The 26,331-nt window shown below is 38.6% G+C and overlaps 1 protein-coding gene across 7 annotated transcripts in view; it reads left to right on the top strand.

The window, feature by feature from the left end:
* Positions 1 to 26,331, top strand: part of THADA (THADA armadillo repeat containing) — a 151,684-nt gene that overhangs the window by 60,194 nt on the left and 65,159 nt on the right. For 5 of the 7 annotated variants that reach the window (XM_050973073.1, XM_030235493.2, XM_030235492.2 and 2 more), the window contains exon 29: positions 4,738 to 4,906. The exons of 1 other annotated variant lie outside the window; for it this stretch is intronic. In XM_050973073.1, the coding sequence (XP_050829030.1) occupies positions 4,738 to 4,906 (169 nt within the window). Of the gene's footprint in view, positions 1 to 4,737; positions 4,907 to 22,878; positions 23,623 to 26,331 lie in introns of those variants that run through there. One more of the 7 variants, XM_050973076.1, reaches the window with a different exon arrangement.

Genomic DNA, 26,331 nt, shown 5'->3' with positions numbered 1-26,331 from the left:
TTTTCTTTCTGAGCTTTGACCAGCATCCATGTTTTCCCCTGCTCTAATTTCTTGGTTTTAATTCTTGCTTTAGAACTGATGACATAACTGGGACTGTATGGCTGCATCGTGGAGGAAAGGCAGAATCTCCTTCTTATGCTATCTACCCTGTCTCTACAGATTCAGACAGAAGATTTACCACAATTTTCTCTTAGAGTGCATTTGTTAGGACCTTGTGGCACAGCTAGCTGTGAGGATTTAAAGAGTACCATGTGTGTGATTTTTGTTTATTTATATTTTTCAATCACTTTTATCTTTTAAAGGCCCTGGTGGCTGTTAAAATGCTTTAACTTGCAGGCAGAGGTGATTGGCTTGAGTTGCAAAGCCTTTCCTACCTCATGCTGCATGCTTCTCCCAAACTCTTTGTGATGGTGGTAGGATACTTGGTTTGACACAAGCTCAGAGGCCTCTTGTGCAGAACATTCACTGTTTCATTAATTAGCAATGACTTTGTTAGTAATGCACAGATTGTGTGACAGCAGCCAGTAAAATCTGGAAATAGACATTCCTCTCCTGGAAGGACTAACTCCTTGTTACTCCTTCCTACAACTGTAGGAATTTAGTATAATGAACATATTCTCAGCAACAGGTGTAATTTTTCAAATTAATTCTACTCACTTGTTTCTGTGACCTTTATTTAAAAGGTAATCCTTATTTACATTGTTAATTTGGGTAATATGAATTCTGTTACTGGGGAGAAATAAGTAAGGGTGGAAAATAAGGACATAGGAAACACCTGCAGGTTTGTTTTTTCTTTTTTTTTTCCCAAAAGAAGTTTAAGATATTATTTACAGCTAGTGTTCTGTAGTTTGTAGCCAGAGTAATAAATTAGATACTTTGATGTGTGCAGAGGAGTATGGAATCTTTGTGCCTTATGAGAGCTGGTCATAAATCACATGAGTTGGGAGGGTGGTTCAGGATCTGAGTGTTGAAGCTGGAACGGAGCAGTGGAAATGCATTGAATTGAATCTACGGTTACACCAAGCGAAACCTTCTCAGATTTATTGACTTTTTGTTCTTGATCATGGACTGTTTCAAGTAAACATGTTTACATCCAGTGCCTCATGCACCTAGATAAACAGTACTGAGTTCAAGGTGAAATACTACAGTTGTTAATAGCCCTCAGGATTGAATAGAAGGATATCACATGAGGGTTCTGCAAGTTTCGTTCTTGTTGCTGCCTTGAAGTGTAATAAAATTAAGCTGGCATAATGTATGTTTTTACATGTGAGAACATTTTAAATTAATTCCTAGGTTTTAAAGTCTACTTATGTCAGACCTACATGTAAAGGTAGTGTCACATAGTTGAAGCACTTCCCCTCCACCATCCCCAAGCACCTTTTAGATCAGAAGAGATGGAGCAGTTTTAAATGTAGCTTTGCACACACATCCATGCTGTCCAAATGGATGCAAGACTCCATTGCTGATATTTCCTGCAGAGAGGATGAGCTTGCAGCAGAATTGCATTGTGCTCTTGCCAGGTGAAGCTCAGAGTCTGGATGGTGAAGTGCAGTGTTTGGATGTCCTTTTCTGCCAGTATCCCCTCAAGGCAGCTGCCGTCACATAAATGAGACTCATCTCAGGGATGGCAGCATGCTTAACTGCTGCAGGAGGAGTAACCTGAATGGTTTCATAGCTTTAAAATGCTTCTTAAGTTGCTGGGTTTTGCTGCAGATACTGGCTAGGTTACTGTGATTGCCAGAATTGTGCAATAATATTTCTCGATGCAGTTTGGGAGACTGCTTCCTGTATTGGTTGCTAAATTCAAGGTAAAATAAATTTTTAACAATACAGACTCAGTGTTATGGTTTGGAGCTTGGTATAAAAATGAGCAAAAAATTACTGGATTTGGTTGAAATGTTATTTTTCTGTTGCTCAGTTGTTTTATTTGTGTTCAGTCTTTCTGTCCCTTTTTGAGAATTGATCCTGTTTAGTTTTATTTACAGGTGAGAGGTTAAATGTAGGTGGGATCCAGTAAATATCAAAACTAGGGTGCTGCTAGAGGATGGAAAAACTAGTGTAGGTTTTGACATTCTCCTGGCAAACTTCTTGCATGATTCAGGAATGAAGCCAAGTGCCTTCAAAACATGAGAGATGTACACCTAAGTGCCTTCAGGGTATGCAGAAGTTCAGGGTTAGGTCACTAGTGGTGACTTGGCATGACATCTGGCATATGCATGTGAAAGAAGGAGTATTTTTGAAATATTATCAGTGCTATTTCTTGCTGGGGGATGGGGATTGAAAGCAGTTGGTTTTCTTTAAGTGTTAGATTTTTAAACAAATATTTTAAATAAATGAGAAGAAACAGTAGGAATTTTAACCCCTCTCAGATTTGGGAAGCTATTTGTTGATATGAAATACCTTCCATGTGTTCCCATTCATGTTCCTATAAAGCAGATGCTTTATTGTTTCTAAACTTTTGTGATGCTTTTGTTCCTTAGTACAGACTTCACAGGCCTGCTGTTCTCAGAGCTCCCACTAAGGTGTGAGTCCCTGCACCCTGGAGTGGGAGAAGTGTGCATGAAGGTCCAGCAGGTGTGTAGGACAGTGGCAGGCTGGTTGCTGGCTCGCCCTTTGGGCAGGTAGGAGCTGTGGGATTGCATTTCCCTCAGGCACAGAAAGTTGCAGAGCCAGGCCCATGGTATCCTGGGGGAGCTCTCCATGACTGGGCACCTGTGTGGTTGCTCTGCAGGGGGACTCCAGGCAGCTGAGAAAATTTTGCCTATAACATGAAACTGTTTTCTTCTTTCTAAATATAGAGGAGTCACTTCTATGTTCATAATAAATTTGATAAAATGATAGAGTGGAACAAAATTTGGCATATAAAAATACTGTATCTCCATATATGTAGGTGCATGTGTTATAAGTCTGATGTTTTTACAAGACAAAAAAGTTAAAGACAGGTTATTTAAAAATATGTAGTAATTCATTGCATTGTGTTTGAGGAAAAAATCCCTCTTGAAGCATGTAGTGTTAGAAAGTACCCTTGCACTAATTAGAGGAAACCCTGGAATTTTACCCATTTTCCATTCCTCCTGTGAAAACATGACAGATTCCTTGGGATCTGTAGTAGGTCATAAACAAAATTAAGAAAACATGGTTCAGCAGAGCTGAAAGAGTGGTTGCAAACAATTGCTGCTTAGATTTCAGTTTACTGTGAAGTAGGATTAAAATGTTTTTGTTATTAAAAAAAAGGAAGTTCTTTTAGGAATAGCCAAACTGAATTTTTTCTTGCACCTTGTCAGTATAGGATTGAAGATTATCCTTATGGCAGAGCTTCCAATTGGGACTGTTCTCCTTTAACATCCTGTTGTGAAGGATAGCTGGTCTGTGAAAAGGAAATGTAAAGATGGTCTTTGTAAAAATCATAATAGAACATACAACCATATTTGCAAGGGTGAAAATTGCTTCAAAACCCTGTTGTTCTGGGGTAGTTCTCTCTCTTGTTCCTCTGAAGGAGATCTGTGTCTTTCAGGTATGCCATGGCATAATGTATCTATTCCAGTTGAGACTGTTTATTTTCTTAGTCTTCAAAACTCTATTAATTTGGTTGCTGGTTTAAGATGGAATCTCTTCTCTGTATTTCTTTTATTTGAACTAGATTAAACTACTGCTTTGGCTTTAGATTTAAATCTGATACAAATACTTGAAAATTTAGAATGCCATTTAATTTCATTTAATTTTTAAATATGTAGGGTTTTTTGGGGTTTTTCTTCAGCAGAGGTCAAAATCATTTTAGCAGGGGATAAGCTCATCTACCTGGGATTGTGTAAGCTGAAAAGACATAGGAAGCAATTGAGGAAAGGGATGGGAGTATTGGAGTAGGGAAGGCCATCTCTCAAGTCATCACAATCACCTGGGAAGTAGCAGAGCATAACTTCAGCTGTACTGCATTTTCCATCACCTAAGACATTTGGCCTTTCATGTCTAAACCCTATAGGTAGTTTTCTCTGTGTGGCTCAATTGTACCTGCATTACCAAAATTGACACATTGCTGGCTTTGAAAGACTTAGCCTAACCTGCTTAGCTGATGAGGGACTCCTACTCATGCCAATTCACTATACATGCTACTGAAGTAGTAAATGACTGGTTCATGTGTTAATGTTAGCTCATTTTCAATGTATTTTCATAAATTTTGGCTAGTCATGAAAACCTTAATAGCACTAAAGATAAAGGATTCTTTTTGGTATTTGCTTTATATAGGGTGTTGCATCTTAGCAATTAATTTTAAATAAAAAGTGTTTTTCTTTTAAATACTAATTATAAATAATAGGAAATTATTTTCCAGTGTGTTTTTTTATTTCCTGCCTTTAAATGTATTCTGAAAACCAGTGGGACATTTGGCCCAAAGTTCAGTAGAGACTATGTTGTGTTCTCATGGAAACATCTGATTAACTACATGGAGCTAACAGTTTAAGTCAAACTCATAATACATTTGAATGTGATTAGTAAGTAACATAAACATCTAGAAAGAAAAGGAAATAATTGCATTATTTCCTTTTTATTTTCTTTTATGTAAACACCAGAACTTGTGAATGACAACAAATCCTCTGGCGTAGCTCCCGTGTGACTGTGAGAAGTCTGTGTATTGGATTTGTGAGAAATATGGTTTGGTTTCATTGCCCTGTCCTTTGTCCAGTTGTGGGCAGCCCAGTGGCTTGCAGGATGGCACCTGACAGGTGTGTCTGGTTTCTGCAGGTGTGGGCACAGCCCCGTGTACCGCTGCCGGGAGATGTCGGGCCGGGCCCTCGTTCCCTTCCTTGTGGCCACGGAAGTTCCACACATGGCACTGGCCCTGCTGCGGGGGCTCCCAGACTCTGCCGCTCCTGGCATGAGACAGAACTCTGTTCATGGAACCCTGCTGCAAGTAAGCTTGGGAGGCTTGGTTTGCATTCATTTGGTTTTGTTTTCTGGGGGTTTTAAATTTTTTTTTTTTCCTGTTGGGGTTTTTAAAAAAGTTTTTGGTCATACTTGACAGCCAGATAACATACCATGAGTTGTGCTTAACATTCACACGTTGTCAAAACATACATGGAGACTGCTTTTGAGTTTATTCTGTCAGATGATAAATGTGGAATGCACATTTCAGCTGTCATTGGAAGGCAGTAAGCTGTAAGTAGTAACATTTGCATTTCATATAATGTTTCATCTCCAGAGATTAAAGTGCTTTAAGAGCAAATATCCCTATCTGAACTTATTTACAGAGAGATCTCTGTGACTTGCCCAGAATGACTGAGCAAATCTGAGGTGAAGCTGAACTCCATGCACCAATAGAGTTGTATATATATTCAGACTTGCTACTGACCCACATAATTATTTATCACTCCATTTGCTTTTCCTGCTACACCAACAGCTTTCTGTCAGTGTGCTGTACAAGTTGTGGTAAGCTTTATACTGTTTTCTTCTGGAAACATTCTGGAGAACAGCTCACTTATCAGAAATTTCTTCATTCTCCATATATCATTCCCCTGGTTTATGGCAGTCAGTTCACTGTGTTTCATTTTTAAGCTATCATGGTAATAAGTTACTGATTTTTATTGCCTGTTTTTCACAAGCAACCCTCCAACAAAGCCATATTGTACTCGATCAGCTCTGTTGGTCTGTCTTAGTTGGCAAGCTTTCTAGGGACATGTTCCCACTGTAAGCTCTGTGTTGGGGTGTGTATGGTTGTTTTGATTTGGTTTTTAATTGTATATTTTCAGGCATATTATTTCCCTTTAAAATCAAGACTTTCAGAAAATCTGGGAAATGGGTGAAGTCCCTCTAGGCTGTTAATGTCAACTTCACCTATCAAGGGTTTGGGGCAGTTGAATCTGGGTTTGAATGATGGTTGTCACAGTAAAGGGTTTTGCAGGGTGTGGAATGGGCTCCTGCTCTGAAAAGCAGTTGATGCACCTGATACATGCAAGGGATACATGCTGTGTCTGGATCTGAAGGGGGGGATTGCCATCCTCACATTGGCTGTGCAATGCTGTGTCACAGCTCCTGGAGTGTTAGGAAGAGAGGGTTGTTCCAACAGTGAGAATGAAATGCTTTCTCAATCCAGAATGATTATAAACTACTCATGAGGATATGGACTGGCAGTAGCGTATAGAGTTAACTGCCTTCTCTTCAGTTACCTGGAGAAGAAAGATGATAAAAAATAAAATAATAATGGAGGGTAGATATGAAAGAGCCCAAAGAATGATCTAGTTTTTATTTCAGTGTTGCTGATGTGATCTTATGCATAACTGTAGGGAGCTTTTCACACCGATGATGTGGGAGATACTCCCAGAGTTTTAACCTGATTTTTCATCAGTTTTGAGCAGCTGCTAGGAGCTACTTCTTCAATTTGTATTGCACAAGGAGAGACCATGCTGTCAGAGAATGATATTCTTCCAAAAATGTCAGAATTTACCAAATCAGTTCAGTGGTTTGGTTTCTCACATTTGTCTTGGGCTTTGCTGTTACTACTTACGAATCAAGAGTACTCAAAATCTTTATTTAATGCTTAATTTAATTTAGTGTATGGCTGACATGTGATTTTTTTGGGGTTGCTGGGTGCCTGGTTTCAGTTTTCTTTTTATCAGTGTTAATTGGGACATGCAAATCTGGGGGTAAGGCTTATTGAAATGTAGAAATATGTTATGGGGACTATTGGTTAAAGCACTATTTCTCAGAAGGCTGACTTGAAGAGATGGTGATCTGGCAGTGTTCAAAAGTGTTTGCACTGCTTTTCCATGACACAGTGGAGGATTTATCATCCTCCTTGATATAAAACCAAGACAAAAATCTCTACTAAAAAGAGCAAGCCTGTACAAAACTCAGTAAAATATACATTTTTCCAGCAATAGAAGGCCAATATCTTATGAAAATGGAATTCAGTCATTTGATTTGTTCAGTCACATGAGAAGCTAATAGGTTCATTGCTTGAGTTTTTTGTTTTGGTGTTCATATACTGTCAAGTTCTGAAAAGGAAGGCTGGAGTTATTCTGAATTAGGTGGCAGTGCCAGATGTAGTAAATCGTGAAGGTATATTTCAGCTATGGTTCAGAGTTATATAATTTATAGAAAAATCATTCAAAAACAGTTCAGCATGTAGTGCTTGTCCAGACATGGCTTGGTTTTCAAAATGCTGAGATTGCCAAGAAGTGCTTTTTTGACAGTGGATGTAGATGTGTTTAACTTGAGACCTCTGCATTATGTGAAAACATGTCTTTTTCTCCATAGTGTTTTACCTGTGGCTCAGTTTGCATAGGAATATGAATGTCCATGAGGATAAAATAATGTTATGCTTTACAGATTTTACAGAACAATTCTTTTCAAGAATTATGTAATGGGGTGCTGTGCTTCTGTAACACTTGGGGAGCTGATGATATTCTTCAAGAAGCAGTTCAGCATCATAGGCAAATGCACTGACTTAAATAAGGCAACCAAAAAAATCTTTTCAATGCTTAATGTTTCCTTTATGAGTACAGTTTCTGCTTTGCTTCATAAACCAAATTGGCATGGTTTGGGGGAAGGAAATAAAGTTTCTAAGGCACAAGAAAATGCAAACATTTTGTACTAGCTTTCTTGAATAAGGAAATCTTTCTGGCTTGTTTTGTTTTAAGATCTCAGCTTTTTAGCTGATCAGCTGAAAGGAAGAGCTCATCCAGAGCTTTATGTAGGGACTTCTGGAAGAGTATCAAAATTTGACTAGGGAAGCCTAAAGGCTTGTGTATCTTTGACTTTTAGCAGTTGCCAAGGAACTTACAAATATTTGGGAAGTTTGTGAGGTTTCCTTATCAGAGGATCAAATGTTCTTTTGACCTTCTGCCTCTTTTGGATTGGAATTTCTGCAGTATATATTCAATCTTTCCAAAAAAAAAAAAAAAAAAAAAAAGAAATTTAGAATGAGCCAGGCAAGGCTGCCTTTTACCTTCACATCCTCAATCAGTCATTCCTTGGGTGTGATTGAGTTCCAGCAGAGCTCCTCTCCTTGTTTCCTCTGCTGTTTTTATCAGGGAGTTGTCATCAGTGCTCTCTTGGAGGCCTCTGGGTTGCTTACATGGTGCTGAGTTGGTCACCCAGCAGCTGCCAGGGTGGTTGAAGCCCCCCATGAGGAGCAGGACCTGGTGGCACAAGGCTGTTTCCTGTAGAAGCCCTTGTCCACTTGTTCTGCTTTGTTTGGCAGCTTGTAGCAGACACCCCCTGCAGTGTCACCCCCACTTCAGTTCTTGGCTGTAAGCTCCCAGCTGGCTCATCACCCACCCCCAAGCAAAGCTCTGTGCATTCCAGCTGTTTTGCCACACAGAGGTCAGCCCCCATCTTCTCATCTCCCCTAGCTGTCCTTCCTAAAGGACCTGTATCCCTCCATTGCCTTACCCCAACATGTCAGCTATTGTATCTTCCCTCTGTGATCCCAGCAAGATCACAGACTGCATCTGCACATGGACCTTTTAATTCCTCTAGTTCTTTAAGCCCTTCCTTTGAGTGCTTCGAAGTGAAGAAAAGTTACAGGGACCCTATAAAGATTTGTCCAGAAAACAAGGCAGCACCTTTAATTCATCTGGCTGTGGGTTATTTATGATGGTTAAAAACCCTCCCAAATGCATAAACTTTCAGATTGGTTTGCCAGGGAAAGCAGATGTTAGACTTCAGCTTTTGTTTTTATCTTGAGAGAATCAGTTAACGTGATTGATGCTGGATTTCAAAGCCTGTGTGATGTTCATAGATGGAGAATCCAGTTGTTTTTAGTACAGTGGAATAGCAATGGTATGACTGGAGCTTTCAGTCACAGTTCTGCACTCATTAGTTTCCAGAAATCTTTTTCACATTTGTATACTGGAAAAATCTGTACTCCAGTGAGCGTGTATATACCCTTACATGCTGGTCATATCAAGAAGAATCCATTGGGAAGCTGCCATTAATCATGGGCAGACATAATTACTGTTAAGGTTTATTTGTTTTTCAAATGAATGAATCTGCACATCAGTTGACTCATTATCTTGTGTTTTTATCAGTTTGATCTTCACATTCACTTTGGCAAGCCTACAGTTACATATTTTCAGAACGCAGGGGATTAGGTCAATGAAAGTTATTAAAAGAGACATTGTGTTTTCATTAACTTGTCTGTGCCTTGTTCTGAAATGTTGAAGGTTGCTTCTCTTATTTGACCATTCTATTTGAAGAGCTTTTTGCAATCTCTTTGGAATTTTTTAAGCATGGAGTAGGAGGAAGGAGGATTCAGTGACTTCTCCCTTGTCACTTGCTGCTTATATGTAGAGGGAGCTACATGACTTTGTGTGCCTCCATTTACTGCCTCCACCAGGAGATGGATTGTATGGTCCAAAATAAAGCTTTTGATAGAAGTTCCCAGCTGCATATATCATTAAAGACCAGTTTCTGTCTTGAATCTGCTTTGGTCCTGATGAGTATTTACATTTTTGGTGGTACATTGTACAAGCAGTCAAATAACCACATAGAATAAAATTTAAAAAAAAAAATCCTCTGCTGGTCTGGCACGTTCTTGCAGGTGGATCCTTCCTGTTGTGACTGGTTTTGGTCACTGCTGTAACTCAAAAGTCACAGAAATTCTGCTTGCTCTGCTGTGGTCTCTAGGGTCATTTCTGTCTATCCCCCATCTTCTCATCTGAGGCCTGGCTGATAGCTTCTCTTCTCTTTGCTGCCATCTTCCCACTAATTCCTTTTACTTTGTCACTCCTACTGATTTATCCTGAGATTTGTTCCCTGAGCATATGCCAATGGTTTGCATTGTGAGAGAAAAAACTGTATTCCTTCTCTCTGGGGATCTGTTCTTAAAGCCATACAAAATATAACTGGCAGATGAAATGGAGAATTTGTTATGCTTTGGTGGAGGGTTAAAACTTCAGGAAGATAAAAATGGAAAATCGCTTACTTAATGTTGCTTTGAGTTTCAGCAATCAGCAGTCATTTGCTCTTCACAAATTGTTATGCATAATATTCAAACTTTCTCCAAAATTAATTTTTATCCACAAAATTCTGTGGTGTTAGAGCAGCCAGCTGGTTCAAAGAAGTGTGTGTTTGTGTGTGTGTGTGAGGTTGATTTTTCCTTGTTTGTTTGTTTTTTGTGGTCACTAATTCAAACAGTTCTGTTAGGCATATGAATGCAACGTCTCGTGCAAGGAATGCTGTTCTGAGATTTTGAACCTTTTTTTGTTTAGTTTTTGAAACAAGCAACACTTGCATCTCAGATCTGAAGAACAGAATGAGTCACATTGACTCAGTTGCATGTGACAGAAATTAGACTTTTAGGAGATATTTGACTTCATAACTCTTTACATTGTTTAACATTCATTGTAAAAATTAAACTTCCTACTGACTTCATTGGGTCAAGAAGTTAGCAGTTACTTTTCAGGGAATAGCAGCATCTTATAGAACTAGAGCCATCTCTGAAAATTCTTAAAATGAAAGAATCTAGAGCCCTTGTATCAAAACATAATATGATTAAGACACTTTCATGGTTGCATAGTAGGTTTTTCTGTACAGGACTTTTATCATAGAATCGTGGAATTATTTGAGTTGGAAGAGACTTTAAAGATCAGGTTCCAACCCCCCACCCCTGGGCAGGGGCACCTTCTCCTACACCATGTTGCTTAGAGACCCATCTAGTCTGGCTTTGAATACTATGAAAGTCATGTAATTTATTTTTTTTAATATTTCTGGAGTTTATTGAATACATCAAGGTTTGTGCAATGGTAGAACTTTAAATGATGTGTATCAATTCTTTGGCTATGCTGATTCTTTAAATCTTAATGGAGGGCTGGAAGAAGGGATTTAAAGATGAAATAATTGATTTAAAGGATGGTTGGAGCCTTCATTAGAGCAGCAAGAAAATCAGGACAAGAACGCAACCTTCTAACAGCCATGCTGGGTCATGTTAAGATTTGTCTGAGTCAGGGTGCTCCCTCCAGCAAAGACTGATAGCACAAGCCTAGGAAAAAAAAGAGTAAGGCAGATAAAGCAGCTGGAGAAACATCTGCATGTGCTATCTTAGCTTCCAGCACTTTTGAGCCAGAGATGTATGGATATGACTTTTTGGAAGATAAAAATTCAGTACATGGTTGTACTGATGAAAAGCAGCAATTCATGATGAAAGCATCAGTATGTTAGGTGGTTTAATTATCAGGCAGAGTTGTATGAAGCCAGGTTGTTTTTGATGAAAGTAATGAGAGTAGAGTCTGCCTGATGAATGCAGATGCCTCTTTCCTTCCTTTGAGGAGGAGGATTTTAGCTGAAATGGCTCCAAAGGAAGGTCAAGCTTTAGGTATTTCAGATTGTGATTGCTCTTGTGTTTTATGAGTTTAATACTTGAATACTTACTCAGAGGACTAAATGCAGTTTAAATAATTTGAAAATAAAGCTGAGAAGAATGATGCATGAAGGAGAACTCACAAGCAGTCACTGAACCTGCCTTTTATTGGACTGAATAGGTAATAAAACCCCACAGACTCGGGTGACTAGGGTGTGAGAATACGAGACCAGTCAAATACATTTTGAAGGTCGTTCTTGGATGCTGGTCCTTGTTGCTGGGTAAAAGAGAGAGGTGTACTATTTATGAGTTTCACCTAAAAATCCTTAATGTGAACTAGCAGCAGTGTTGGCAGTGACCACAGTTTTTTCTTGTTTTGGTTTGAAGACAGAGGATCTCCAGAGTCTGAGGGAATGAATGCGGAAGTAGTGTGTTGTTTACTTGGCTTTATTCAGTAGCCTAGAAACATTGTCTATGGTGAATTACATTTTATTTGTCTTGGCAGTAAAGTTTGAAGTGTAGCAGTTCAATGTTGGCTTATAAAAACCAATGTAGTAAACAAACCTTACATTGTCTACTGATCAAAGAAATAAACCTGCTAAAATTAAATGTTTTCCAGTGAAACTTCCTTTCAGCTGTTTCTCTTCTAACCTCAATTTTTAGTGTTCAAGATAAGCCTTACTTTTAAGATTAGTACAAACAAAGAAGAAATACTGATGTCAGGTTGGAAACATCATTTATATGGAGCTGGCAATAAGAGAACAGTTGTCTCATTTCTTTATGTTGTAAATTTGTATTGACTGTTACATAAGGGTACACTGATATAAGAAGGCAGTGAGCATTTGAGAATGAGATTTGTATCTATGAATGCAACAGAAATACAGCTGAGTTCCAGGAATGGGAGGAGGCAGTCTCTGAAAGAGAGTCATTGATGAGATTTTGCCAGAGGTTTTCTTTCAGCTGTTTTTTTAATTAAAAAAACAAATGGAGAAAAAGACACGTAATCCGACTGATTGACTGGGCAGCTCTGCTGGTTGTACATTGCTTTGAAGTTGCTTTAACTGCAGTTGGTAATGTTCCCAAATATTGTCTCTGACTTCCTAAGACATGTCACCACTTTTCAAAAGGACATAGATGTACGCAGCTCTTACAACTCTATTAGGTCTCTTCAGTTTCTGCAAAATTGAGTTCCCTCTTACAGCAGCTAAGGATATGCAAAGGTTCTGTTGTTGAAATCTTGTGGGGTCACATCTTTCTAGTGGAAAAAAAAAGGAAGACAGACATGGTTTAGTGCAGAATAAGCAACATTCATCAGTCAGTGAGAACAACTACTGTTTTGATTGAGAGGTAACTATAATAATGATTACTCCGGGTTGTGCCAGGGAGAACATGTCAATTGTCCCCTCTATGCAGGGAGAGAGATGCCTTGATGGATGCACTACTTCTGTCTCTCCCATACCTAGATTTTGACACTTGTTACTCTGTTTATGGTAAACAATTAGTTTACAAATGTTTTGGCCCTCCTGTTCTAGTGCACCTAGTTCCACTGCTTTATGAATAAAAGCTCCTGCAACCCTGCTAGCAGAAGTTTTGGGTGCCTCTGTGTGTGTGGCCGTTTGAGGTACTCTACCTGGTTCTCAGTTACAGCCATCCATACAACCTGGCATCTCTAGTTGTGTTTGTGGATAGTAGTGCAGTGACTGAAAACACTATCTGTGAGTGTGGTTATATAAAACAACTTTGATTAGGTGTTAATAAAGAGAAATCCTCTTTATAGGTACAGTTTTCACAGTGGATGCATTATTTTGTCTTTAAATGATGGACATGTGAAAAACAACTTTCAGCACAATGTTTTACTTTTCATTACTGAAATCTTCCTGAAGAGAGTTGAACTATTCTAGGCACTGGCAGAGTAATTTGATTTAGACCTCCCAGAACAACAATTGAACTGTTGTGAAGTCTGAATTTTTAAGTGTTCCATTCTGTGCATATTTCTTGCACCTGTTTTGTATTATGAATCTATAAGTATCCCTCATGATTAGTCAGGAAAGCAATCCTATCACTCTGTCACTGGCAGAGGATGTTTTTACAGTTGGGAAGGGAGAAGCTGAAACTTGTAAAGCTTACTGAAGATATAATATTCTCCTAGGTGGTGCAGTGGATTAATTTAGTACTCCATGGAGTTCATTTTTCATCTCCCAAAACATATTTTCCATCCACCCCACATAGGATTTTTTCCCCTTCTTTTGATCTAGGAACCATGTCTTTAAAACTTTGAGCCGTATGAAAGACAATCCTGAATATACTTTCTATATATACTTTTAAAAATGTCCATCCATGGTAAGTTCTGAATGCTTGAGGATGTATGAAAAATTCTTACATACAGTGAGGCCCTTTTACTATTCTGTGTCTTCAGAAGTTCAGGTTATAGTGAGAAATAGGGAAAGGTGCCTTTTGTGTTTTTTTGGAAGCTCTCTCAGCTCAGCCTGTTTACAAAAGAGAAGAATATTCTCCATGAAAAGAAGAGAAAGCTGGGAAAATGAGCTTTCTAAAGAATACTGGGTGGGAGAACCAAATGAAGATGAATAATGTTTGTGAGTGGGCAACTACTCAGTAAGGACTTAGCAATGTTGAGGACCAGGATGCAAGAATCTTGAATAGTGGAACACAAAAGTTGAAAGAAAGAAAGAAGGAAAAACCTGGAAGTCTAAGGAAGTGACACAAAGTAAACCAAAACAAGAAGACATTTTTTCTAGTGTGTGACAATAGATATCAAGGGTGTTAATGCATCAAATCACATAGTGTGCTTTCTCTGTCTTAACCAATTTAATGCATGTTAATTGCTGTGGTTTGTAAAAATGTTTCTATGTCACAGCCATTTCTTTCAGTAGTGTTTCTTACTGTTTTTTCTTGCCTTTATTATTTAAGTATTTTAAAATACCAGCATTTTTGAAGTAGTTACTGTTGTGCTGAAGTTTTTTAGGAGTATTTTTTCACATGGCTGTTTGACTTAAAGTGTGTTTTTATTTACTGAGGCTCTAAATGGCTGAATCCAAACTTGCACATACTCTGTGAATGTGTTCCTCTGGTTTTGTTCCTCCAATGGTGTTTGTGCATAGGTCAGAACAGTAAATGGATATGCAGGCATAGGAAGGGTTGTACAGATGTTTCACAGACATAAAGAAAGTACACGGGACAGAAAGTTTATGTGGGTGTGTGATTAACAGGGAGAAGCTGTGTTATGGTTGTACCTAGCAGTGGAGAGTTTATTTGGAGGAGTAGGAGTGGTGCCTTCCTTGTAAGAGTCTGTCTCAATGTTTTGTTTTTAGGTCAGGGGCAGTGTGAGGAGCAAAGCTCTACTGAAGCACAGTTTGTTTTCCACTGTCTAGTTCAACATTATTCCAGTTCTGGGGCATTTCTGCTAAAAACTCAATGAAAAGCCAGTGACACTAAACTGGGAGGAGCTGTCAACTCCCTTGAGGATAGAGAGACCCTGCAGAAAGACCTCAGCAAATGAGAGAGATGGGCAGCCACCAACTCTGTGAAGTTTAACAGTGACACGTGCCCAATTCTGCGCTTGGAGCAGGGCAGCCCTGGTTGTGTGTGTAGACTGGGAAATGAGAAGTTGGAGAACGGCTCCATGGAAGGGGATCTTGGGACCTTGACATTGGTCAAGGCAAGTGGAACCTGAGTCAGCAGTGCCCTGGCAGCCAGGAGGGCCATCCCTGTCCTGGGGGGCATCAGGCACAGCATGGCCAGCTGGGCAAAGGAGGGGATTTTCCTGCTCTGCTCTGGGGAAGCCTCACCTCCAGTGCTGGGGGCAGTTCTGGGTAAGAAAGATGTTTGGGAGTGTCCAGAGCAGGTCCATGAGGTTGATGAAGGGCCTCGAGGGGAAGCCATATGAGAGTGGCTGAGGTCACTTGGTGTGTTCAGTCTGGGGTAGAGGACATTGAGAGGAGACCTCATTGCAGAGTTACGATTTCCTTGTGAGGAGAAGAGGAGGAACAGGTATTGGCCTCTTTACTTGTGTGACCAGGAATCAAGGAAACAGGATGAGGCTGAGTTGGGAGAGGTTTCAGTTGGATATCAGGAAAACAGCAGAGTGTGGCCAGGCACTGGAACAGAATCCCCAGAGAATGGTCACAGCAGCAGTCTGACAGAGTTCAGGAGGCATTTGGACAATGCTCTCAAGCACATGGTGTGACTCTTGGAGATGATCCTGTGCAAGGCCACAAGTGATAATAATGTGGATTTTAAGTTGAGTGATGAAAAAATATGGCTTCCAGTGGAGCTGCAGCCAGCTCTTGGACGTGGTATACTCTGCAGAGCCTTCCTTAGGTGCTGGAAACAGTCTGGGTGTGGTCTAACTGCAGAAAAGAGCAAGGAGGGTTGCTGAGAGGGTGAGGGATGCTTCTAAATTTATCACCTGTCAGGATTCAGTTGTCTTTGGATCATCAGAGTCTCCTTGATGTTTGGGAGTATGGAAACCTCCCCCACAGCTTTAAGCAACCAAAGAATTAATAAGGCTTCTGAAGGAATGATAAGCAGCAGGTGCTTCTATTCTGCCCTCCCTAGTTGCTTGTGCCTCTGTTATCTCTACCCTGTTTCCTCTGGCACCCTCACTATCAACTCTCTCCCACCAGCTCTTGTTTCACATGTTTGCTCCCTTTTATCTCTGTTTTGGACCTCATCCTCTTACAGAATAGCTGCTGTCGTGGTATTTTGTTGCATATTGCACTGGAGTAATTACCATTAATTAATGCTGTCAGAAATGCGGACCAAATGTATCTGTGTATTGATTTTATTCAGAAGTGTAAACTTCAGATTGAGTGCATCTTCACATCTGCAATGAATGTCTCAATCTCTATTTGGCAGGTAACCTCTGCAGATTGTGGTTGTTCATTCTGGCCTGGTTTTGTTGTGAAAAATAAGCAATAGTTACTAATTTTTTCCCCTCAAATACAGAGGTGCTTTCAAAGCTGCAGAAAGGTCTTTTGACAGAGGTATATATTGGGAAAACTTTACATCTTGAAAATCTGATTCATCCTTTTTTTGGTGCATATGCATCAACAGCATTAAACCATCCTCTTCACTTGGAGAAATTGCTTATGAATTCAACACTAAAACATCTGACGTAAATGGATGATATTGAGCATTTATAGTTCATACTGAGTTTTACTTGAGTATGGTTGAATTCTCTTAGCACCTTTTCTTCCTTTCACCAGTCCAAATGCATGCATTTGTTTCGCTTTATAATATTAAATTTATAGTCTTAAAAGAGAAAAAGAAGTAAGGTAGGAAAAGCCAACTTCTCTCAGTCCCTTCTATAGCAAATTCGCATCTCACAAATTACGAATGCTCATCTCACATTTGTAAAGTGCAGAAGATCTTTCATTTATTCTTCCAAGGTTCTGTCCATCTTATTTCATTGGTGAAGCAGACCCTGCTGGCAGGTAGAACAGGAAATGTAAAGAGCACAGTGTTCACTTCCCCCCCCCCCCCGCCCCCAGAAAATATAGGTGGAGCCATGCTTGAGTGCATGCTTGATTTTTGTACCTATTGCATTATTTTGTGCCATAAGAAATAATAAGGTAGGGCCTTCACTCTTTGGAATGAAGTCACTTTTGAACCCAAACCAGCTCAGGGCAAAGAAGAAAGATTAAATCAGGTTGTCAGTATGTTATGTGAAACATGCTACATGCTTAATACTTTTTAGGTTATTATGTTAATAGGAAACTTAGTAATATCAGCATAAAAATGTGTGTGCTCTGGTGATTCTCCTCTTTTCCCATCTAGTGAATACTACCCACTTCCAAAAAAAGGCTCTGAAGATGTAGAGATGGACGTATTAACACTCTAAAAGACTTCACATATACACCCTATTGCCAGATTTTTGTTAGGATTTGTTATTTCCTGATGTAACATCTAACAAAAAACATATGCTCTGTGTGTGTATGCTGTCTTGTAGCATAATACTGCAGCCCATGGAAAATCCTTAAGCATTTCAAAAGGAAGGGACTTGGTGTAATCACCTCGGGGTATCAAGCATCTTCAGTTGTTGGAAGTGAAAAAAAGCTTATGAAAGCCAAAATGAGCTTTTTATGTTTAACTAGTTTTGAAATATGCACAGTATGGCCTCTTGGTACTCAGTGATCACTGGTGAGGAAAAGTGCTATCTTTGAAACATCACACTGCCTTTAGCAATAAAAGGAGAATATTGTTTTCTCTGAAAAAGTAGGAGGTGTTAGTAAAAATGATAGAGACACAGTATTAAAGAAGGAAATATTACTACAAAGTAATGTAGCTCTTAGAGTTGTTTAATTTTCATAATTTTTCATTTTCTGAAAAGCCCTATTGTAGTGAGGAGAAAAAAAAATTAGTCTTTCAGACAGATACTGTGAATATATAGCATTGTCATTTAATTTAATTTGACACAAGAGTTCATAGTTCTAATGACATTTAAAGCTGTTTTCAGTCTTGTGTAATGTGGTACTTTGTGAACAGTTGAAGAAGTTAATTTCCTGTAAAGTTGAGTTTTTGAAGTTCTCTGATCACATGGTCCAAATAAATGATTTCATCCTAAATATTTCTTAAGTCAAGTTGCAAATGTTCCTAAACTGATCATGTCCAGCTCTCAAATTAGTACAGCAGTAACTTCTTGGTTTTTTTCTCTCAGAGTGCAGTAGACTATTAGATTTCCTCAGAAAGTGAGATGTTTGTAACCACCACAGCCTTTAATACTTTCTTCATCAGCTCTTTGAGTAGATGAGTCTTGCTAATGGTTTTCCATCAGCCTTTTCCATTCAGAGGAATTAATGTTCCATTCACATGTTACCTTTTAATTCAGTTTTATATCAGTGATATTTATAAAGGTTGGATATAACAACAGGAAAAAAGGTTCAGAAGCTGGGAGTCACTTATATATTTTTTGCATTCAGTCATGGACAAAGTTTGTAATGGGGTTATATGCATAAAAAATCCCTGGGGTTTTACACAGACAACTTTTTTGAATAGAATTACAGCACCATGATTATGTACCACAAAAATCCTCAAAGCAGTTGCAGTGCTGCAATTACAGAAGCATGAAGCACTTGGGAGGTGTCCCTGGACAATGCCATTCCATTGTAGTGCTGTGAGCAGGAGGTGATGTCACGGAACTGAATTAGACAAACTTGATTGGGGTCTTTTTCTTTAATTAGCCTGGTTTCTTGTGAATGAAGTGGGTTGTTTGGGGTGACAAGTACGAAATTTTCACAGTTTGTACTGTAACTAAAATAAAGTTGATAAATTTGAGGAATTTTTTTCATTTCTTTCACGGTTTCTAATGCAAAACTTTCATGCTTATTATTGCTACTGTATTGTAAACAGTGCTGTCTGTAAGGCATCTCTTCAGAGAGACTACTTTATGTAGTTAAAACTGTAATGTCACCAATAAGTATTTTTTTTTTACCTTTTAACTTGTTCAACAAAGAGCTTTTTCTTTGTTGTTATCTGTAACTAGAAGAGAACTCATCCACCTTAACATCAAGTAAATAAATTTATAAATAGGTGGGCTCCCCTTTTGCAGCTGGCTGATAATTTTTAATGTATTGTAAAGCCAACAAGACTGATCAAGTGCACAGAAAATGCATAATGGTGTTTGGAGAGGGGAAGAAGAAGCTTGGTTTCAAATAAAGTTATTTTGTTTTTCCAAGTGCAGTTAAACCATGGAATTTTGTGGAATTTCAGTAGACTCTTTAACTACCTCTGTGGATTCCCTAACTTCTGAAAAGTTCTTGATAATTCATTTTGTTGTCTTTTTTTGCCAAATTGAAATACTTTTAGTGTTTGAGTTTATTTGAAGCAGTCATGCTGTTATATCTATTTGATTGTAGTTTAGCTCTGTAGTAAATTTTGCTGCTTAAAAACAACAACAAAAAAAACCAACAAAAAAAAGTGGCTTTATGGAATGATTCTTCAACATAAACCATCAATCCCCAGCATAATCTGTTGATAACCAGGTTTGTGATCTGGATTGATGACAGGGTATGGAAGAGGCACCTCACTAAAAAGGGTGATGAGACATGCACACAAGATCTGTGTGCTGAGGAGTCATTCAGTGTGTGGCACATTTTAGCTGCTTTGTAGCAGAGATTATGAACAAATAATGGAGCTATGAGTGAGGGTAGCAAGGCCTTCCACTCATTTCTGTTCTGCCAAATTCAGACTGTGAAGTGACTTGAAACCACAAGCTCTCCCTGGATTCTGGTTTAGTTTACATAAAGGTAGTAAAATTAAGTGTTTAATCTGTTAACTTAAGAAACTGTTGATTTTAGTGGGTGATTTTGCAATTGCAGCCACTGGTAAAATGCAGAAGCAACAGGACATGGCCTGTGGAGTGGTGGGTGGAGGTGAACACAAGCACGACCAGATTGGTACTGATTGCAAAGGGATTACACAGTGAGGAACTCTTGAGATACTCTTACCACTCGTGTTTGGTGTTTATTTGAATGAAAAAGGGTATGAAGTATCCTAGTAGTCCCTTCCATCACTGATGCAGGATGGTTTTCAGCTGCCTTGAGCCAACCTGGCTTTTAGTGAAAATGGGTGCCTGCTTGTTCTCACTGCCAGTTTTGAGGCCCTAATGCCAGAGGATTTGTGTAGACTCATGCTCTGCAAACAGCTTGTGCACAGCAATCCACATGCAGCTGATCATCACTGTCCTCTGGCTGCTGGGTGTTGCAGCTGCCACAGATCAGCTGGTGGTCCTCTTGGAGCCATTTCAGCAAAACCAAATAAGATTTAAATATTTGGATGTTAGTTAAATAAATTTAAATATTCCAATTTCAATATCAGGCCTCTGCTAACCTAATTGATGTGACTGGAGGGAATGGGGAGCTTGCTTTCATTAGAAACCAGGGTAAAAATTGAAATTGTTGAACTTCAGCAGGATGTGGTGTCAAAAAAGTGGTGGGCATGTTAACATCTGCTGCTGGCTGTGCAGTTCAGTATCCAAAGCTGAGTAGAGGGTTAAGTGGCTTTAAAAAACTGTTCTTAGAGACAGTGAGACAGCTGTACTCTGGGATAAAAAAAAATCAAAGGCAAACATGTGCAAATGTTGGAGAAGGTGGTCTCGAGTAAGGGAAAGTGTTGGAAGAACTTATTTTTCAAAAAAGTCTTTTCTGGCATAAAAACTGTTGCTTTTGACATTCCCTTATGTCCAAACCACATCAATTGCATGCAAGTGGAAGAGAGAAGGGGGAAAAATAACAATGAAGAGCAGATCTCTCTGGCCAGCTTCTAATTCCTCTGAATAGAAGACCCCCCCCAGGAAATTTCATCATTTTATTTTGGATATTGTCTGTTACTGGTGAATTCACAAAGGTAATGTTCATCTGCTGTGGTGCTGCTGATTGTAAAACAAAGAGCCTGATCTTACTAGAACTTGGAAAATGCTGGCTTTGAGTTTGGCACTTGCTGCAATAGCGTAGGATGCTTGTTTGTCTGGGGAAAAAATCCACAAGGCGATGAAGCGCTGTCACTAATTAAAATCAGAAGGAATACTTGAGCCCTTTGGGGGAGATGTAATCAGCTGACTGGTGAGATTAAACTTTGGGAACAAAAGGCAAATACATTGCAGGTACAGTTCCAAATGTTCAAAGCAGAGATGAAAAATTCATTAACGTTGCTCTCTGATTATGCAGTTAGCCCTTTCCTTGCCCTTAAGTTTACCTTGGCTGGGGCACTTGCAGTTAAATGGCACTGTGGAAATTACTGGAAAACATTAACATTAACTTGTTATTGTAAGCTGACATCATGCTGAGCCTGATGGGAAGTGAAAATTTATAAATAGCTTGTCCATATGTGTAAGGCAAAAATCTGCTGATCTTCAGCAGTAGGGATGATTCATGTATTTGCTGTAGTTTAAACTTCATTGGGAGTTTTCTATGTTTCTATGAACTTTGTAGTTTCAAGAACTTCAGGAAGATCAGTGGTCCAAACCTGAGTGAACTTTGAGGAAATACTGTTGATATTTTCAGTGCAGTTTTGATTGTACAATCTATATTGTACTAACACTTAGGTAAAAACTCTGTTTTCTGAAGAGCCAAGTGCTTCCAAAAAAAGTATACTTAAAACATAGTTTTGGCATTTTTTTCTCCTCCCATAAATTCTCATACACATGCCTGCTGTCTATGAACTGGAACTTAGGGGATCTGAATTGTCTGTCTCTGAGATGCATCCTTTGTGTATTTCAAATAAATCACCTAATCTCTGTTTCCTTGCCTGTAAGACTTTATTCTATAATCTTTTATGGGAGAGTGGGGTTGTATTGAGAAACAATGTGTGATTACATAAGTAAAAGCTTTATTTCTACATCATTAATGGAAAATAAGTAAAGAGATGTTGTGTATCTCAGAAAGCCAGTCCTCTTTCCTCTCAGGTGATCTTCCTTGTTGGAAGGTGGCTGGATCCACCCACACATGGGCTGAATAGTGCTGCCTTGTAGTCCAGTGAGACTGAAAATACAGGAGGGCTGTTGGGTTGAGGATTGTCTTTTTTCCCACATGTTGCAACTAAGTAGGATTCTCTCACACAAATTAATTTTTAGATGTTACTGTAATAAAAGAGGAAAAAAGGAAAACAGTTTGCATTAAATCCACTTTCCTTTATACAGTTGTTCTACTGTACAAACCTTGTAAAGTTGAACTCATTATTAATATTTATGCTTGGAATTCAATTTAACTTATCTGCAAGTTAAACCCACTCATCAGCTATGCTGTCTAGACATAAAGTTACTTTTATTGCATGTTTCAGTTGTATGCTTCCTTTTATAGGGATAGTTTTGACAGAGGAAAATTCTTGTGAGTTTTACTTGCATTCAGCTGTAATGAGGAGGAGTTTGGAGGAGTTTGGCATTTGAGCTGGGGGTCTGGGCACCAACGTGGATGGTGTTTGATGGATCTGCAGAGCTGTAGCCCCCGATGTTCCTCTTGTTACCTGCATCTAACTGGGTGAAAATTTTCTTTAAGGGAGGAGCATTTGCCCTGTTGTTTGCACTCAGAGGTGCAGCAATCCCTTCCAAGAGCAATCTTACCTAAACTCAGCAGGCTTTGAAATGTTGGCTTAGAGTTCAAACAAAAGAATACAGTTGCTAATATTGAGTTCCTCAGATGCAAATGGAGCCATTAATGGTGACAAAATTCTTGTAAATAAGCAGCAGTAGGAGTTGATCCTCATGCACAGAGACGTGTACAGGCCCAGGTTATGACTGACCGTGTATGAATGGGGAAAAGCTTTCAGAAGTTGTAATACAACCTAAAAGACATCACCTATTTTTTTAAAATTTTATTACCATGATTATAGCAAGCTGCTCTGGGACTTTTCATGTGTCAAATTATTCCTCAGACTTTAAAAATAGTGAATATTTTTCTCATGTTTGAGAGAGACCATTGTATTTATTTTCTCCTCTGTAAGTTTAAAATCATTAGTTGATAGCAGTAGATAATTTTCTGTACCTGTAAGCTTTACTTCACTTTATTTTATAATGTGAATTTGGGAATGAAAAGCATCAAATTGATTTAGCTTCTTTCTAATTATTTTCTCAGCTTGTGTGTTAATACAGACATTCCTGAGGCAGAAGATCACCTCTGCTGAAGCCAGCAGAGCTGCGGGGTCAAGTGGCAGTGTACTTCTGAGCACTCTTGATAAACATGTTCATACTGTGTCTCTGACCATGTCAGCTTCTTTGTGTCAGTGGGGTAGCTGACAATATTCCTCCTAATTGTAAATATCCCTCAGTAAACAGGAATGTGGGCCTTGGTCTTTTATTTGCATTTGTTTTCTTCATGTGGGTATGTACGGGAGAGCTGTTATGAAGACATAGGCTGGGAAAAAGGAATTTCAAGTTGTTTCACTGCCACCCCTCAAATAAAAGGAAGAGGTAAAAGAAAGCTGGGGTGTGTATGTGTGTGGCTTTATATCCTTTGGGACAGCTGGATTAAGACAATGATGGCTGGGTTTTTAGGATGACAGAGTATAGATTTGGAAAAAGATACTTCATTGTATCCTTACTGCTGTTTGTTCTGATTAGAAATGCAGGCTGAGGAGAATTCTAAACTGCTCCCACCAGCCTGGTTTGTTCATTTCTCTAGACTTACAGGTTTTAGTTACATGTTGTGGCAAGATAATAGGGAGGTTTGCAGAGAGTGAAATGCCACCAGCTCCACAGTAGCCTCTTTCATGTCTGGTCAGGCTGGCTGCTTAGGAGGATGTGTGTGAGACCCACTCAGGTTTGCTTTTTCTTTCTTTGACTCATCAGGCAGATTGGCCTTTTCTTAGCCCTGCCTGCTTATTGGGGTTTTCTCTTTGCTCATCAGCCAGTCCTTCTGGTTGGGTTTCTCTGCCCAGCACATGTACCTTTAGCTGAATGACAGCTTAAAAGGTAGCTTAAATCCTAATGGTAAAAAAGTCCTAATAATGAAGTGAGACCTCATACTGGGATTCTGTGTGAACAGGCAATCCATGCACTTCTGAGAGAAGCTTCAGCTGGGTCTTCCAAGTGAAATGAATCTGCTGTTTCCTGGCAGCAAACTTATCTCTGTTTTGTTTTCTCCTAATGAAAATTTTGAGTCACATACACAAATTTTAAGCTGCAATTCAGTTTCATCAGACTGAAATAGGAAGAAAAACCTGGAGAAAAACCTAATAAAAATTGTAATGCAAGAATTTTGACTGGTGAATTTCACATTTTGTTGGGCTTGTTTTAGGCAAAAATGCATTAATGTTAAATGTGAAGAACACATTTTTAATGAGTGATGTTTTGTGATATATGTCTGTCACTGAGAAGAAAGCAACTTTGCTATTTTTGATCATCTTCTAACGTTCATTAATTATGCCACATTCATAATTTTCAGCTTATTAAATAGCTGTGTTATTCTTGCTGAGTTATACAGAGTTAACTGGTTTTGTATTCATTAATTTAGATGTTTTCAAGCCTTTTTTTACTTCTTAATTCAATCAAAACATACTTCCCTTCATTTTAATCAAAACTACTTTTAATTAATGTATAAACCCAGCTTCATGAATTTTGGTGGATATATTTGGAAGAAGGATTCAAGTTCCATAATTCCTCATGAATAATAAAGCAGAAAGGGGTAATTAGATAATGAAATGTGCTGACAAAACAAAGCAAAAATTCTGGAAAAATTGAATTGTGAGCCAGCTGTTTCTTTAAAGAAAGAAAAAGATTTTATACAGTTTTCATAAAATTATTTGCAAAAGGAAATTATTGAACCTCAGACTGCATTTATTACTCCATACAGAAACAACTTTAAGGAAGCAATATCCACATGCAATCACATAATGTATCTCTGGCAGAAATAATAATTTGATCAGTTAGTTGTTAAACTACTATTATGTATTTAAAGACTTCGAAGAAAGGAAATGGTAGGAACAAAGAGGGTGATGCTATAATAATTTGGTATATCTAAATGATGTAGGACTGTGAGATGAATGATGGTTTTTCTAACACATTTGTTTGTGGGTGACAAGAGAATTGATAAACATTTGAAATTCCTCTTTAGTATATTGCCATTTAATTGGGGAAATAAATTCAGAATATTTACTCTCTCCCACAAGCTCCAGATAAAAACTTCTCTCATAATTAAATACCTCAGGTGAAGAAAATCCTTAATGACTGTAATAGGGTTGATTAAAGCTGCAGCACCTTTGTGCCCCCTGGTTCTGGATTCATTTTAAACTCTGCAATGTGCGTGGCTGCTTTTGTCTGGGACATCAGCATGGACTGCAGGCACTGTGTTCATACCATACTTTGGTGATAAAACATTATATTTCTTTTCCATAAATACCAATTTTAACAGAGCAGGGTGATAAGCAGATAGTTATAACCTCACCCTTCTATTTTTGTATGGATAACTTATTGGAAAATGGGGGGGGATAGATGAGTTTTTTTCAGTCCTGTTGTAATTATCACACTGGTGCTTTTCATCTTTAAGAAAAAGAGGGGATTTTTAAAACTCGTTTTTCCCTAGAGCTAATTATTGTAACTTTGAACTTTTTATCATGCTTAAAAAAATGCCTTCACCTGTCACAGCAGCTTGCCAGTTTTTATCTACATGGTTGTAGTAAAAAAAATATTGGACCTAAGTTTCAGAATACAGAGATAACTTGGCAGTTGCATTTATCATAGAAGAATAAAATTTTATCTGCCTTTAAATGAGAGAAGAAAAGAAAATTTATGTTTGAGGATTTTTTACCAGTATGTTAATACTCAGGTGAAAGCTTTTGATGGGACCTTTCAGAAAACCTACATTTAGCTCAGTAAATCTTCTTACTGCTGCCATTTTGCAAAAACCTTTCTTCTCTTTTTTGCCCTCCCATGTTACTTCAACCTTCATAACTTGGTGAGTGGCATGTTTTTGAAAGCTGAGTATTTACACAGTGTTTTCTTTCAGCTGCTAAAACATCTGTATTCTTTGTATTTTTTTAGGGAGTTAAAGGATATGTGTTGAGAATGTTAAGTTTCGGGTGATGTCAGTTTGGTTTTTTGGTTTGTATTTTTTTCTCCCCCAGTAAGCGCTGCAATGAACACTGGGAGCATTGTTTCAGTTTTGCACTTAGGAATGTGAATATTTGTACTGTGTACTTAACATAGCTGAGGGCATGCATGAAAAACTTTTTGTTGCTTTGGGTCATCTGGAGGGGGGAGGAAAGCTCAATGTTGCTATTTCACTGAGAAGTGTGGAACTGGAAAACCTCCTGTTTTTGGAAAATCTCATTGTTTGAAGAAGGCACTTGGTGCAGCAACATGCTGAAGGCTGTGCTTTCTTTCAAATGCAAACATGTGTTCATGTACACCAGGTGTCCACCTAATCATTGTTTTATGTCGGAAATTCAAAGTTTATTATAAATTTCAGAAACCTTAGCTCCTCCTATAAAATTATTGCTAATGCTATGAAATGTTAATTTGAATTTGTTAGAAAGTGTGTCATGCTAGATCAACTTCGTGGCTATTGAAAGGTTGTGCTGTGTTTGCAGTG

The sequence above is a fragment of the Serinus canaria genome, chromosome 3 (genome assembly GCF_022539315.1).
Source record: "Serinus canaria isolate serCan28SL12 chromosome 3, serCan2020, whole genome shotgun sequence".
Taxonomy (NCBI): Eukaryota; Metazoa; Chordata; class Aves; order Passeriformes; family Fringillidae; genus Serinus; species Serinus canaria.
This window is presented reverse-complemented; position numbering and strand designations above follow the sequence as displayed.